The sequence below is a fragment of the Salmo trutta genome, chromosome 24 (genome assembly GCF_901001165.1).
Source record: "Salmo trutta chromosome 24, fSalTru1.1, whole genome shotgun sequence".
Taxonomy (NCBI): domain Eukaryota; kingdom Metazoa; phylum Chordata; class Actinopteri; order Salmoniformes; family Salmonidae; genus Salmo; species Salmo trutta.
Genome location: NC_042980.1, coordinates 5,096,258 through 5,113,677, shown reverse-complemented (window position 1 = coordinate 5,113,677; position 17,420 = coordinate 5,096,258). Strand labels below are relative to the sequence as shown.

Here is a 17,420-nt window from a genome sequence, read left to right as displayed (position 1 = left end):
AAAGAGAGGCTGAACAGGCTAGTAATAGGGGTTGCAATAATTTCGGCAGATAATTTTAGAAAGAAAGGGTCCAGATTGTCAAGCCCAGCTGATTTGTAGGGGTCCAGATTTTGCAGCTCTTTCAGAACATCAGCTGAATGGATTTGGGAGAAGGAGAAATGGGGGAGGCTTGGGCGAGTAGCTGTGGGGGGTGCAGTGCTGTTGAATGCAGTGGGGGTAGTTAGGTGGAAAGCATGGCCAGCCATAGAAAAATGCTTCTTGAAATTCTCAATAATAGTGGGCTTATCGGTGGTGACAGAGTTTCCTATCAATGCCGAATAAACTAACAAGTTTTACTGCAGATTTGACTCACAAAGGCCGCTCAATCACCAGGTGCAGTCACAAGAACCTGGAACCTAGCACAGACAAAAAAGTGGAGACGGTGGTTGACTTTAGAAAACGCCACCACCATCTATCCCCTTCGAGATTGATGGCTCAGCTGTTAGCATGGCTGAATCATTCAAATTCCTGGGGACTATCATCTCCCACAACCTCAAGTGGGAGGACAACATCACAGTGGTCACCAAGAAGGCACACTAGCAGATGTACTAAACTCAGCTGAGAAACTGAAAATCTCCCAGTCAATCCTGATCTTTTTTTACCTTTATTTAACTAAGCAAGTCCGTTAAGAACACATTCTTATTTTCAATGATGGCCTAGGAACAGTGGGTTAACTGCCTTGTTCAGGGGCAGAACAACAGATTTTTTTACCTTGTCAGCTCAGGAATTCGATCTTGCAACCTTTCAGTTACTAGTTCAACGCTCTAACCACTAGGCTACCTGCCGCCCCCTTTAAAGAATCAATCATTGAGTCCTTTCCTCACATCATCCAGCACTCTATGGTTTGGGTCTGCATCTGGTCTTCCTGTCTGGGTTGGCGCCCCCCCCTTGGGTTGTGCCATGGCGGAGATCTTTGTGGGCTATACTCGGCCTTGTCTTAGGACGGTAAGTTGGTGGTTGTAGACATCCCTCTAGTGGTGTGGGGGCTGTGCTTTGGCAAAGTGGGTGGGGTTATATCCTGCCTGTTTGGCCCTGTCCGGGGGTATCATCGGATGGGGCCACAGTGTCTTCTGATCCCTCCTGTCTCAGCCTCCAGTATTTATGCTGCAGTAGTTTATGTGTCGGGGGGCTAGGGTCAGTCTGTTACATCTGGAGTATTTCTCTTGTCTTATCCGGTGTCCTGTGTGAATTTAAATATGCTCTCTCTAATTCTCTCTTTCTTTCTTTCTTTCTCTCGGAGGACCTGAGCCCTAGGACCATGCCTCAGGACTACCTGGCATGATGACTCCTTGCTGTCCCCAGTCCACCTAGCCGTGCTGCTGCTCCAGTTTCAACTGTTCTGCCTGCAGCTATGGAACCCTGACCTGTTCACCGGACGTGCTTGTTGCACCCTCGACAACTACTATGATTATTATTATTTGACCATGCTGGTCATTTATGAACATTTTAACATCTTGACCATGTTCTGTTATAATATCCACCAGGCACAGCCAGAAGAGGACTGGCCACCCCTCATAGCCTGGTTCCTCTCTAGGTTTCTTCCTAGGTTTTTGCCTTTCTAGGGAGTTTTTCCTAGGGAGTTTTTCCTAGCCAGCGTGCTTCTTTCACATGCATTGCTTGCTGTTTAGGGTTTTAGGCTGGGTTTCTGTACAGCACTTTGAGATATCAGCTGATGTATGAAGGGCTATATAAAAAAAATTGATTTGATCTGCCTGCTCCAAGGGCAGACTGCAACACATTGTCTGGTCTGCAGAGAAGCTGCCACCTATCAAAGATCATTGCAAACTACTCCCACCCGGTCACCCCCTCTTTCAAAAATGATCCTATGGCAGAATGGTTCAGGTCAATCATGACCAAAACCACCCGGCAACTGAACAGTTTCTTTCCACGTGCTGTGGCCCTCACCAACCAGCCATCTGGACCATAGAGACTAAAGGACTATGCACCTTATGTTGCACACCACATCAAGCCATCTCTGAACTGTACACAAAATAACTGCACCACACTGCATCCACACTGTTCATCTCTCTACATTTAGATACACTGACCGTACAAAACATTATTTCCATGACGTAGACTGACCAGGTGAATCCAGATGAAAGTTATGATCCCTTATTGATTCACTTGTTAAATCCACTTCATTCACTGAAGATGAAGGGAAGGAGACAGGTTAAAGAAGGATTTGTAAGCCTTGAGACAACTGAGACATGGATTGTGTATGTGTGCACAATTCAAAGGGTGAATGGGCAAGACAAAATATTTAAGTCTTTGTACGCGGTATGGTAGTAGGTGCCAGACGCTGTAACGTGTGCGCTCAGAGTCGGGAAGCAAGTTTAGGGAGTGAGTGTTTTAATAAATAAATGAAACAATAAACACGTAACACAAACAATGCACCGACATGAAAACAGGTACAAAATCACCTGAGGAAAGAACCAAGGGGAGTGACAGATACAGTGGGGGGGAAAAGTATTTGATCCCCTGCTGATTTTGTACATTTGCCCACTTACAAAGAAATGGTCAGTCTATATTTTAATAGTAGGTTCATTTGAACAGTGAGAGACAGAATAACAACAAAAAAATCCAGAAAAACGCATGTCAAAAATTGTATAAATTGATTTGTATTTTAATGAGGGAAATAAGTATTTGACCTCTCTGCAAAACATGACTTAGTACTTGCTGACAAAACCCTTGTTGGCAATCACAGAGGTCAGACGTTTCTTGTAGTTGGCCACCAGGTTTGCACACATCTCAGGAGGGATTTTGTTCCACTCCTCTTTGCAGATCTTCTCCAAGTCATTAAGGTTTCGAGGCTGATGTTTGGCAACTCAAAACTTCAGCTCCCTCCACAGATTTTCTATGGGATTAAGGTCTGGAGACTGGCTAGGCCACTTCAGGACCGTAATGTGCTTCTTCTTGAGTCACTCCTTTGTTGCCTTGGCCGTGGTTTTGGGTCATTGTCAAACTGGAATACCCATCATGACCCATTTTCAATGCCCTGGCTGAGGGAAGGAGGTTCTCACCCAAGATTTGACAGTACATGGCCCCGTCAAATGATAAGGTGAAGTTGTCCTGTCCCCTTAGCAGAAAAACACCCCCAAAGCATAATGTTTCCACCTCCATGTTTGACGGTGGGGATGGTGTTCTTGGGGTCATAGGCAGCGTTCCTCCTCCTCCAAACACGGTGAGTTGAGTTGATGCCAAAGAGCTCCATTTTGGTCTCATCTGACCACAACACTTTCACCAGTTGTCCTCTGAGTCATTCAGATGTTCATTGGCAAACTTCAGACGGGCATGTATATGTATTCTTGAGCAGGGGGACCTTGCAGGCGCAGCAGGATTTCAGTCCTTCACGGCGTAGTGTGTTACCAATTGTTTTCTTGGTGACTATGGTCCCAGCTGCCACGAGATCATTGACAAGATCCTCCCGTGTAGTTCTGGGCTGATTCCTCACCGTTCTCATGATCATTGCAACTCCACGAGGTGAGATCTTGCATGGAGCCCCAGGCCGAGGGATATTGACAGTTATTTTGTGTTTCTTCCATTTGCAAATAATCAAACCAAATGTTGTCACCTTCTTACCAAGCTGCTTGGCGATGGTCTTGTAGCCCATTCCAGCCTTGTGTAGGTCTACAATCTTGTCCCTGACATCCTTGGAGAGCTCTTTGGTCTTGGCCATGGTGGAGAGTTTGGAATCTGATTGATTGATTGCTTCTGTGGACAGGTGTCTTTTATACAGGTAACAAGCTGAGATTAGGAGCACTCCCTTTAACCTGTTGGGGCTAGGGGACAGTATTTGCACGGCCGGATAAAAAACGTACCCGATTTAATCTGGTTACTACTCCTGCCCAGTAACTAGAATATGCATATAATTATTGGCTTGAAATAGAAAACACCCTAAAGTTTCTAAAACTGTTTGAATGGTGTCTGTGAGTATAACATAACTCATTTGGCAGGCCAAAACCTGAGAAGATTCCTTACAGGAAGTGGCCTGTCTGACCATTTCTTGCCCTCCTTGATCATCTCTAACAAAAACAGGGGATCTCTGGCATGACGTGACACTTCCTACGGCTCCCATAGGCTCTCAAAACCCGGGAAAAAGCTGAATGACGTAATTCCAGGCCCAGGCTGAAACACACTAGCGCGTTTGGCAAGTGCTCTATCAGAGGGCCATCAGACTGAGGCTCGTGCATGAGGGGATAGCATGCTTTTACTTTCACTCTCTTTGTAATAAAAAATGATTTCCCGGTCGAAATATTATCGCTTTTTTACGAGAAAAATGGCATAAAAATAGATTTTAAACAGCGGTTGACATGCTTCGAAGTACGGTAATGGAATATTTAGATTTTTTTTGTCACGAAATGCGTCGTGCTCGTAACCCTTATTTACTCTTTCGGATAGTGTCTTGAACGCACGAACAAAACGCCGCTATTTGGATATAACAATGGATTATTTGGGACCAAAACAACATTTGTTATTGAAGTAGAAGTCCTGGGAGTGCATTCTGACGAAGACAGCAAAGGTAATAAAATTTTTCTTATAGTAAATCTGACTTTGGTGAGTGCTAAACTTGCTGGGTGTCTAAATAGCTAGCCCTGTGATGCCGGGCTATCTACATAGAATATTGCAAAATGTGCTTTCACCGAAAAGCTATTTTAAAATCGGACATATCGAGTGCATAGAGGAGTTCTGTATCTATAATTCTTAAAATAATTGTTATGTTTTTTGTGAACGTTTATCGTGAGTAATTTAGTAAATTCACCGGAAGTGTTCGGTGGGAATGCTAGTCACATGCTAGTCACCTGCTAATGTAAAAAGCTGTTTTTTGATATAAATATGAACTTGATTGAACAGACATGCATGTATTGTATAACATAATGTCCTAAGATTGTCATCTGATGAAGATCATCAAAGGTTAGTGCTGCATTTAGCTGTGGTTTGGGTTTATGTGACATTATATGCTAGCTTGAAAAATGGGTGTCTGATTATTTATGGCTGGGTACTCTGCTGACATAATCTAATGTTTTGCTTTTGTTGTAAAGCCTTTTTGAAATCGGACAGTGTGGTTAGATTAACAAGAGTCTTGTCTTTAAAATGGTGTAAAATAGTCATATGTTTGAGAAATTGAAGTAATAGCATTTCTAAGGTATTTGAATAACGCGCCACGGGATTCAACTGGCCCTTCTTGACACCAGGCCATCCTCCAAAAGTCTTCGCCTCACTGTGCGTGCAGATGCACTCACACCTGCCTGCTGCCATTCCTGAGCAAGCTCTGTACTGGTGGTGCCCCGATCCCGCAGCTGAATCAACTTTAGGAGACGGTCCTGGCGCTTGCTGGACTTTCTTGGGCGCCCTGAAGCCTTCTTCACAACAATTGAACTGCTCTCCTTGAAGTTCTTGATGATCCGAAAAATTGTTCATTTAGGTGCAATCTTCCTGGCAGCAATATCCTTGCCTGTGAAGCCCTTTTTGTGCAAAGCAATGATGACGGCACGTGTTTCCTTGCAGGTCACCATGCTTGATAGAGGAAGAACATTGATTCCAAGCACCACCCTCCTTTTGAAGCTTCCAGTCTGTTATTCGAACTCAAATCAGTATGACAGAGTGATCTCCAGCCTTGTCCTCGTTAACACTCACACCTGTGTTAACGAGATAATCACTGAGATGATGTCAGCTGGTCCTTTTGTGGCAGGGCTGAAATGCAGTGGAAATGTTTTTGGGGGATTCAGTTCATTTGCATGGCAAAGAGGGACGTTGCAATTAATTGCAATTCATCTGATCACTCTTCATAACATTCTGCAGCATATGCAAATTGCCATCATGCAAACTGAGGCAGCAGACTTTGTGAACATTTATATTTGTGTCATTCTCAAAACCTTTGGCCACAACTGTATATCCACTGCTCATTCTCTTATTGCTCTATGCTAATTTCTTCCTTGTTGTATATGGTGTATAACTTTGTTTAAACTCCTCTGTCTGTATTATGTCTCTAAGTGTAGTCCATCACTAGCAGCACCATATCACCAAGTAAAATTCTGAGTATGTGTAAATGTACTTCACGAATTAAGGTGATTCTGATTTAGAAAACATGGTTCTCTTTTTACTATGGCAGCCAAAGTGATTGGACACTTAAGTTCGGCTAACATGGACTTCCACAAACGCATGCATGGATGTCAATTGGAGATTAAGTACGAGGGTTGCTTTACGAGCACATCTCAAGTCAAGATTCAGCCCTAAGAAAATATTAAATGAACTGCGATGGAAAATTCAATCAAACCCATCCTAAACAGCAATTTGTTCACCAGCCAGTCAACCATGGCACTGAAGTGTCACATTTGATCTCTATACCTTCTATTTCTTTGAAAATGAACAAGAGGGGTTCTTGACGGGCTCGTCCCGTATGCGGGACGGACATCCAGCGAAAAATCCTATCCCATTAGCATAACGAAATATTATTATTTATTTTTTTCAAATATAGGACTATGTTATATCGTATTATAGATACACCTCTCCTGAATCGAACCACGTTGTCCGATTTCAAAAAGGCTTTACAGCAAAAGCAAAACATTAGATTATGTTAGAGGAGTATATCGTAAAAGTAGCCACATAGCCATTTTCCGACCAACCACATGCATCACAAATAACCAAAAAACAGCTAAATGCAGCACTAACCTTTGACAATCTTCATCAGATGACACTCCTAGGACATCATGTTACACAATACATGTCTTCTTTTGTTCGATAAAGTTCATATTTATATATAAAAACAGCATTTTACATCGGCGCGTAACGTTGACTAACTATTTTCCCTCAAATGCATCCAGTGAAACAGCGCTACAATTTACTAAATTACTATTCGAAAACATTTTTAAAATGTAATATTGTCATTCTAAGATTTATAGACGAATATCTCTTGAAAGCACCTGTAATGCCAGATTTAAAAATAACTTTACTGGGTAATCACACTTTGCGATAAAAGGGGATGCGATACTCAGAAAATAGGCTAGCAATACAGGTCAGCGCCATCTTGGAACAATCGCATATCAAATCTAGTCTTGTATATTATTGTCAATAATCCCTTACCTTTGATTATCTTCATCAGAAAGCACTTCAAGGATTCCCAGGTCCACAACAAATGTATTTTCGTTCGAAAAAGTTAATCCTTTATGTTCCAATAGCTTGTTCTTGTTAGCACGTTCTGAAGGCTGCACCAAAAGTTCCGTCGTGCGCGGGACTCCTCTTTCGAAAAAATGCATTTTTTTTTTATTCAGGTTCGTTCAAACATGTCAAACGTTGTATAACATAAATCTTTAGGGCCTTTTTCAACCAGAGCTCCAATAAGATTCAAGGGGGACGATTGCATTGTCTTTCAAAACGTTTCGAAAGGGGAGGGTAGCCAGGGGCGCCGGCATCATAATGGTGATGGCCCTCTCCATGTGACCACTTTCCACAGCGTCTCAATCAGTCAGTTTTCACAGTAGAAGGCTCAAATCCCTTTGTAAAGACTGAGGACATCTAGTGGAAGCAATAGGAAGTGCTCAATGAACCATTGCTCACTGTGTGATTTACAGGCAAAGTGATTTGAGTTGAGTCCGCAATTCAGAATTCCACATCCTGTTACGATCTGTCTCGGGGTTTTGACTGCCATATGAGTTCTGTTATACTCACAGACACCATTCAAACAGTTTTAGAAACTTTAGGGTGTTTTCTATCCACAAGTATTAATTATCTGCATATCCTAGCTTCTGAGTTTGAGTAGGAGGCCGTTTAAAATGGGCACTAATTTTTTTTCAAAAATCGCTGTAGCGCCCCCTATCCTAGGCGACCGTCAAGAGGTTAAAACGCCCCCACCAGAGGGCAATGCCGCCACTATTTCAACCCTGAAAAATGATGCAAGCTGCTAATACATGTTCACGAATTGGGGGTGGGAACGTTCTGGAGATTTCCACGTGGAGTGAATAAATAACAACAAGTAAAGTGCTGACAGCTGTCAGTGTATCTAGCTAACATGTTAACCTCATCTAGCTAGCTAATGTTACCTGTTGTTGCTATTTTTATTCAAAAGATTAGCCAGCTGTCTAGGCTATGGCTGGTTCATGATCTGTCATCAGCATAGGGAAAACATAGGGAAAACTTTGTCTTTAAAATCTATTGTAATCTCAAGTTTTGGCATCTTCCATAAAATGCGGCCGCGAATCCGCCATAGAAAGAATAGATGAAGCTCCGGTAATATGGATAGCCTATTGAATGGTTTGGACTAGAGACGCGTTCTTCTACAACACGGTGCAACCATTAGTAGGGTGCTGGCAGGCTATTTGGCTGCGGTATAGCAAGCCAAGGCAGCCCGTGCTGATGCCATGGTTGGGGAAGTGAAATTATAGGGATAGGCTAAAATTACCTTGCTCATGATGCACGCCGCAAATTATATGTAACAAAACTAAACACCAATACAAATGTTACGGCACTACAAAATAGATAAAGAAGTTTATTTTTCTTTTGCGGGTGGCTTTTTATTATAGGATAGACACTTGTGGATCTACTATAGCTGCATCAATCAAACCAGTGGAGCGTGCAGTGAAGAAGAGTTCGTATTGCATGGCCCAGTGCCGTGGGTGGGTGTACATGTTTCCGTAAGACCAATGGAATGGTTGAAAATGTACGTTTAAACCCCCTATGCACCATGGCTCAGACGGCCATGTAGGCTACGGCGAAAAGCTGTTTGGTTCAGCTCAGTCGCAACTCGCAGAGAGGAAGAACTTTGCAGGTGTTTCTGATTAATAAACAATGCCATGCTGGTGGATGGTAACATTCAAATGAATCCCAGCCCCGTAAAGAAATGTAGACTAAAAAGTATTAGCACGTCATCTCATAGAGGAAACACATGCAATTGACACAGAAAATATTGAAGTTACCAGTTCGGCTTTCCCACTTCAAGCCCAAATATATCATACTTTGACTAAGATAACTTATTGACTCAAATCATTGTGCAACATCATAGGTAAGCTATTGGCATCATTTTTCAGCTGAAAAAAAGTGAATGAAAAAAATGAATTTCCGCTCGTGGGCCTTTAAAGGGGTTTTAGACACAGAATTGAACTAAAGTGCCATATCTTAATTTGATCCAGTTTCACACAGCAGGAAAATAATCCTGCAGCAGCAGGATGATCAAAAGAAGATATGGCATCTGTATGTAAGAAGTGAAAGTTACCTTCTCACAGATGTCTTGTAGGGCTGCTGCCAGCACCCGGTAGGCGCACGTCTTCCCACCAAAGGGCTCCCCCACCAGCATAAAGCCGTGGCGCACGATCATCATCTCAAAGATCTGCAGGATCTTCTCTGCGAAGAAGTCTGTCACCTGCAGGTTCATCTTATCGCTGTTCTCTTTGATGGCCTCCAGCAGGAGACGATAGTCCGGTTTGGGGAGTTTGACCCCGGGGAACAGATCAGAGGTGATGCCCTGGGAAGATGCATACGTATAGGGGTGGGGTAACATATCACAGCAAGAACTGGCATATCTGGTGCAGTCCATGAGGATGAGATGCACTGCAGTACTTAATGCAGCTGGTGGCCACACCAGATACTGACTGTTGCTTTTGATTATAACCCCCCCTTTGTTCAGGGACACATTATTCCATTTCTGTTAGTCACATGTCTGTGGAACTTGTTCAGTTTATGTCTGAGTTGTTGAATCTTATGTTCATACAAATATTTACACATGTTAAGTTTGCTGAAAAGAAACGCAGTTGATTAGTGAGAGGATGTTTCTTTTTTTGTTGAGTTTCTATTGTCAGGAAGTGGCATTGCAAACTATCTCACCCCAAAGAGCGGTAGATCATGAGCCAGGAACTTGGGCAGGTTGACGTCAATGATGGACCTAAGCAACAGGATGTCTTCGTTTTCATCAGGATACTTCAGCTGACACGAGAGAGAGAGATAATGGTGTGAAGAGGTAGATACATAATGAGAGGGAGACAAATTTGGGCCTTGTGGGGAAAGGCATCATTCAGGAGCCTTTGTGTGCACTGACACGCACTCGCTTTCAGACGAGGGAGCCTTCAGTGGTATTTACCGCTTTAGCTTAGGGGCTAAATGCACGCCACTATTTTCCAAAAGTAATTTTGAAAGAGGCGACAGGGTAAAGTCCTGGAGGCGGCAGTGCTGAAATTGATGTAAAAATTACATGAATGCATTGCGGCGCTCCGAAAACAACACTTAGAGCCTGGGAAAGCATATGTTCTATTTATATGGGGAACCAGGTTCTGGGTTCAGATCTTTATCTTTGGAAGTCAATCTTCCAGGTTCTGTCTTCATTGTACTCTGCTATATCATTGCGTGTTAGGAACGAATGCCCCAATTTCTCACTGTGGCTGCAAAGAGTAATGTTCAACTTCATATTCAACTTCAGACAATGACAACCTGGTTTGAGAGGACAAATTGTCCCATTACCAACAACAAGTGTTATTAATAATGTCCCCTTTTGTCCAATTGATCTAGCAATATAAAAAAACATCACAATCGTGAAAGTGAGAGGAAAGGAGCAAAGTGTGGGGACATTGTGGGGCGTGTAGGTATGCACATTTTTGTTTTTGCCCTAGCACTACACACCTGATTCCACTTATCAAAGGTTTAATGATGAGTTGATTAGTGGAAGCAGTTGTGTAGTCTTTTGGGTTCACAGGAACAGGATTAAGAAACACTGCCGTAGAGGTGAACATTGTGGGAACTTAGAGGAAAGAGGTAAACACTTATTGTGGGTGCACTATCGGGACCTGAATGACATGGGCAAAGAGTCAATGTGATGACATTGTGGGGACTTGTGACAGGTACCTTCAGGTTCCCGGCAGCGGTCAGCACAGACTTGACGGCCCTCATGCCGTAGTCGTAGTGGTGCTGCATGGACAGCTGTTCTGAGCACAGCCTGTAGGTAGCTACGATCTTCACCGACAGTGGCCGGGCAGTCACAAACCCACAAGAGTAGAGCACAATCTCAGATATCATGGCGTAGTCCGGGACCATCATGGCCACCGTCCTGAAGAGAGCCTAGAGAAAGGAAACAACCCACCAAAATTGTGCCTGCTTCCCAAACGATACCTTACTCCGTACATAGCGCATTACAACCCTATGGGCTCAGGTCAAAAGTAGTACACTATGTAGGGAATAGGGTGCCATTAGGGACGTAACCTATGTCATGTGTGCCATCATGTGATCCCGTACAACCAGATGGCTCTTGGGTACAGTCACTGAGACTTGTGCTAATGTGATCTCAGATAATAATACTAATACATTTAGCATGGGTACCTTTAGGTTGTCTGGCAGTTCAGAGCGACCGGCGTATCCTGGGTTCATGGTGATGAACACAGCACAGGAGGGGTTTAGTTTTAGCTCCGTCCCCTCAAACAGCAGCATTTCAGCATGGGAAGTAATACCTGAGTGAGAAAATGTATGTATTGTAATGTAATGGATTATAATGTATGCACGCTTGACTGCAAGTCCCTTTGGATAAAAGTGCCTGCTAAATGGCATAAATCATTATTATTATATGACAGAGACCGGGACCAAATTTGACCAGTGCCATTGACTGACCATTCTAGCGACAAGTAAGAACATGTGGCCATATATGCTATAGTTAGTAGTACTAACAGTTGAACTATACACCTAAACACCTCTATGTATGGTGTGAGAATGTGTATTATGATGTCTCACACAGCTCTCTGTATGGTGTGATAATGTGTAAATGATGGGGAATTTCTCTCACACAGACACTATGGGACCCTCTAACACACACCTCTCTGTATGGTGAGAATCTGCTGGGCTACCACTGATAGAACCTCCAGGTCAATGCGGTTGAACTCGTCGAAGCAGGCCCAGGCTCCACAGGACAGCAAACCCTGCCAAGCAACAAGAGATATGACAAGAGAAGAATGCACATACACCTCAAATAGAGAATTACATTTGAAATTAGTAAGTAAAATTACATTATTTTTGTAGAAACTCATTTATGCACATCTAGGAAATGTATACTAAACACATGCCAATCAGGATTTAGACAGGGACATAGTACCATCTCAGCTGCATCCCTTAGTCAATGTTATTGTATGCTCTCTAGATAAAAAGCAACGTTTAAAGATCTAAAGCCTTTGATACTTTGGATCATTCACTGTTGTTGCCTAGGTTGTCCTCTGTCGGACTTGATCAAAATGCCTGCAACTGGTTCAATAATTACCTAACTGATAGATCTCAATGTATAGTTGCTGACATGATTCCTCAAGGTCACAAAAGGAGTACCTCTGGGGTCTATTCTAGGGCCAGTACTACTCACATTGATTATTAACAATATTGGTTCCTTAGTGAAGAACTGTATACTTTTATGCTGATGACACTGTGCTGATCAACAAACTGCTTTTAAATGTCATTCAAAACGCACTTATTAAACTTAAACGGGTACTGAATGCAGATAAAACTAAATCTGTTTTTTTCTAGAGCCCACAGCATTGGCATCACAGACGTACATATTTGCACTTTGAATGGAGCACAAATTAAGTCCCCTCATATAAATACCTTGTAATTTGTCATTTAAAGGAGCTATATGTAAACTGAAGCGTCCTTGTGGAAACTAGGCAATTTGCAACACCACAGCCTGAATTCAAACAACTGTCCCCCCTTCCCTCCTTAAGTTTAGTGTTTGAGTCTTTTGCTTTCGGTTTTGTCCACCAGCTTCAAATTGAAACAGCTGAAACAGACACATACACACAGCGTAACTTGGACCACTTGCTGTTGCCAAGGCTTCGTTGTGATATCCATCATGCTGCCACACAAGTTCTTTAGGAGGTTCAGTAGTAGCCTATGTCTTAGTACCCATCATGGACAACAGGAGAGCACTCAACCGTGGGAATGTTAGCTATCAGTTAAATATTTCCCCAAAAAGGGACGTTCAGCTTTTTTGGATGAAAATCTTTAACTCAAGGCTAAAAGTCTCAATGTGCATGCCACCCAAAACACAATATCTGTATTGTACTGCATGGCTCCAGCAGTGATGTTAGAACAATGTGTCACGTGTGGATATTAAGAATTTGTCAGTCCATTTTCGTGTGGGCAGAGAAGTGTTGAGTAAAGGATGAGTTAAAACTTGAATTAAATTAAAGAGGAATAACCCAAAGGACCCTCTTAAAAATAATCTAAGCTCTTATACAAGTGGCCAGAATCACAATGACCTGCATTGGGGGCCATGCCATGGTGGTCCTCTTTTGGGCAAAAAAAAAAGTATACAATTCTGTTAAGCAGTTATTATAAACTGTTATCATATTTGAGTAAATAACTGCCTCACGGAATGCCTATAAAGCCCGGTACAGATCTAACAGCCGAGACAAGATGGTTTTATGAAGTTTGCTTGACCTAAACGATGTAGTTTCAGAACGTCTCATGTCAGCTGCTGGAGTTACCAAGATGCAACATGTCAAAAGTTTAGCCAATCAAAGAACAGTGTGCTGATGTTCTGTATTTAGCCAAGCAGCTAGCTAGCCGATACACATGTGCCTTGTTTGTGGTGCATGTATTTCATGATACTGGTTTGCTATAACACTTGCTACAAGTGGCAACTTTGTTTCAAAGTTTCATCACATCATTCCAAAAAGTGTCACTGTTACCATGGAAACGGTATCAGCCGTGCATCTCATATTTTTGATCTGAATGACCCCTCTAACCAGCTGTTCTACAATACAACATTTTAAAACTGGAAAAATGTTTATTTATCATAATTTAAAAACTGTATTGATGAGCATACGCCATTCACCAATAGAGCCATGCCAACTAGAAGCTGAGCCCTATAGTAAGAGTGGATGTGAGGGATCTTAGCCTGGTTAAACAAGACTGAATGCTGCACACACCATTGTTTCACTTCACTTATCAATGGTGAGTGTCTGGTTCACTCAGGTTTAGTCAGGTTTTACCACGCTAGAGGGATATGCCCACCTTGAAGAACTTGCCCAGGGCGATGTAATCCAAGCCGTCGGAGCAGTTGAAGACAACACATTGCTTGGCCACAGCCTTGGCCAGATCCTTGGTGGTCTCCGTCTTCCCTGTACCTGCGGGGCCCTCAGGGGCCCCTCCCAAGTGTAAGTGCAGGGCTCCAAACAGTGTTCTGTAGGAGAAGCGGCAGACCTGTGTTCAAATGCTATTTTAAATAATTTCTAAAACTTTATATATATGCATGATTGTGCTTGCCTGGCACAATGGAACCAATAGAATAGTCAGAAGGAGTGCAAACCCCACCTACTTGGCACTCTAATCATTCTAGACCAAGTCGCTTGAAAGATTTCATATAGTATTTGAACTTAGGTCTGATTTGAGGGCATTGCATTACAGTCACAGCACATCAGCATGTCGAGGGTCCTGACTTGCCAATGAGTGTGGTGAGTATTAGTGGTCCTTACCTGTAGCAGCGGTCAGTAAGTGGAGTGATGACCAGGCGTGGTGTGTTCCCCAGATACTCGTAACCATAAGCAAGGCCAGCATTGATCATCTTAGTCTGGAGACGGTCTTCCTTTATATATAGAGGTCAAGTCAACACAAACCTGGTCAATTAGCACTTAATGGAGCCAAAGGTAAAATACATAGACACAAACAAAACATGCATGCATACACAAATACACACCCAAAAAACCCACATGCACACACATGCATACACTTACCACCCAGTAGTAGCGTAGCTGACTGAGCCACTCAAAGTCAGTCTCGTCCCTGATGCCTTTCTGGACCAGTGTGGCTAGCACATCTCGGGCGTGGACGTCCTGTACCACCAGAGCACCCAGGGTGACCCGGTTCTGCTTGGACAGCTTCCCGCGCACCAGCATCACAATGTCATCGATCTGACTGTTGTTCTGCTGCAGGTAGGCATCCAGGGCCTGCAAAACAAAAGGGAGACATCACTGGTTTGACAGGGAAACATACGTCAATCATAGGGTGGTATGCAAAGACACCCATGCACTCTCAGTAACTTGTGCGGGCTTTTATACACACTCATGTGCACACTCACGTGCACACACTCACGTGCACACACACACACCAGGTTTTTCTTAACATGGTCCAGTGCTCATCAAGTGGTTCTTCCTCAGTTAGGTGTGAGATAGCACTTAATCTGTTCTGCAGCATGACAGCAGCCTATATTTCTATATTTATTTGACAGTGATAATGCACATCAATAAGATGTGCCAGATTAAGCCAGCTGGCTAGTTTTCATCTGTAGATATATGATATAATATAAGGTAAACTCTTTCCAATGTAGTTTGGCCTTGTACCTTCTGCCCTGAGACGATGGCCGCGTGAATGTCTTTGGTCCAGTACACCTGGGAAACACACAGCACCGTCTGGCCGGGCCAGGTACGCACCCAGTTGATTCTCAGGTCCTTGGGGTATGCCTCAATGGCCTCCCCAATCACCTGGGGCACACAACCATTGGATTTGAAAATAATTATCAAAACAACGTTGTAATTAGGAGAGAATGTGTATTTAATTTTTTATTTTACAAGGCAAGTCAGTTAAGAACAAATTCTTATTTTCAATGACGGTCTAGGAACAGTGGGTTTACTGCCTTGTTCAGGGGCAGAATGACAGTTTTACCTTGTCAGCTCGGGGATTTGATCTTGCAACCTTTTGGTTACTAGTCCAATGCTCTAACCACTCTCTAACCACCTGCTGCCCCTTGTATTGCCACGAGTAAGGCCTATCAAATTAGATTTTCTGTTTAACGGATGCCTACATTTTAACGATTCATATGAATCAATTCTTTTAAACAATAATTATTTCGATGAAACAAACAATTCACTTTGCCATTCTAGCATCTGGGATTTGGATCATTCACAGTGAATCAAATGATATGAATCAAAATAATAATTTATGAATCACCGTAATTTAAAAAAATATATTAGCTGAAGCCTTCCTTTTGGATTATGTGGCTGCAAAACTTGTTTTGTAGATACTTCAAGTTGATATAGGCATTACATTTATGGGACATTGCAACTCAAAAGATGCTAGTCTGCCTGCAAAGTAAACACCTCTAAGTTAAGATAAACATGACTAAACTAGATATGGTACGTTTCCTTAAAATTAGGGGGGTGCCCTGACTAGGACTCAACTGTGGTCCCTGTGAATGTCATTACAATACTATTATACCAAAAGGTTAAAATCTGTTGCTAAGGTCCATTAGATGTTGTACTAAGTTTGTTTAGTATTTTTCGGTATAAAAATTGTATTTAAAAAAAATGGTGTTTCATTTGTATTCTCTCGCTTGCCTCACTTTTCCAAAAATGTAATCCGTTAAAGAGTAAATTAAGTTTGTATGGCCTAAGTAAGAAGCCTACAGTGGGGGAAAAAAAGTATTTGATCCCCTGCTGATTTTGTACGTTTGCCCACTGACAAAGAAATGATCAGTCTATAATTTTAATGGTAGGTTCATTTGAACAGTGAGAGACAGAATAACAACAAAAAAATCCTGAAAAACGCATGTCAAAAATGTTATAAAATGATTTGCATTTTAAATAGGGAAATAAGTATTTGACCCCTCTGCAAAACATGACTTAGTACTTGGTGGCAAAACCTTTGTTGGCAATCACAAAGGTCAGACATTTCTTGTAGTTTGCCACCAGGTTTGCACACATCTCAGGATGGATTTTGTCCCACTCCTCTTTGCAGATCTTCAGCTCCCTCCACAGATTTTCTATGGGATTAAGGCCTGGAGACAGGCTAGGCCACTCCAGGACCTTAATGTGCTTCTTCTTGAGCCACTCCTTTGTTGCCTTGGCCGTGTGTTTTGGGTCATTGTCATGCTGGAATACCCATCCACGACCCATTTTCAATGCCCTGGCTGAGGGAAGGAGGTTCTCACCCAAGATTTGACGGTACATGGCCCTGTCCATCGTCCATTTGATGCGGTGAAGTTGTCCTGTCCCCTTAGCAGAAAAACACCCCCAAAGCATAATGTTTCCACCTCCATGTTTGACAGTGGAGATGGTGTTCTTGGGGTCATAGGCAGCATTCCTCCTCCTCCAAACACGTCGAGTTGAGTTGATGCCAAAGAGCTCCATTTTGGTCTCATCTGACCACAACACTTTCACCAGTTGTCCTCTGAATCATTCAGATGTTCATTGGCAAACTTCAGATGGGCATGTATATGTATTCTTGAGCAGGGGGACCTTGCGGGCGCTGCAGGATTTCAGTCCTTCACGGCGTAGTGTGTTACCAATTGTTTTCTTGGTGACTATGGTCCCAGCTGCCTTGAGATCATTGACAAGATCCTCCCGTTTAGTTCTGGGCTGATTCCTCACCGTTCTCATGATCATTGCAACCCCACGAGGTGAGATCTTGCATGGAGCCCCAGGCCGAGGGATATT

General features: G+C 42.8%; 1 protein-coding gene across 2 annotated transcripts in view; it reads right to left on the bottom strand.

The window, feature by feature from the left end:
• Positions 1-17,420, bottom strand: part of dnah7 (dynein, axonemal, heavy chain 7) — a 247,939-nt gene that overhangs the window by 162,893 nt on the left and 67,626 nt on the right. For both annotated transcript variants that reach the window (XM_029710817.1, XM_029710818.1), the window contains exons 22-30: positions 15,330-15,470; positions 14,724-14,936; positions 14,466-14,575; positions 14,005-14,173; positions 11,822-11,924; positions 11,335-11,462; positions 10,864-11,076; positions 9,853-9,951; positions 9,245-9,493 (exon numbers count right to left, since the gene is read on the bottom strand). In XM_029710817.1, coding sequence (XP_029566677.1) covers positions 9,245-9,493; positions 9,853-9,951; positions 10,864-11,076; positions 11,335-11,462; positions 11,822-11,924; positions 14,005-14,173; positions 14,466-14,575; positions 14,724-14,936; positions 15,330-15,470 — 1,425 coding nt within the window. The remainder of the gene's footprint in view (positions 1-9,244; positions 9,494-9,852; positions 9,952-10,863; positions 11,077-11,334; positions 11,463-11,821; positions 11,925-14,004; positions 14,174-14,465; positions 14,576-14,723; positions 14,937-15,329; positions 15,471-17,420) is intronic.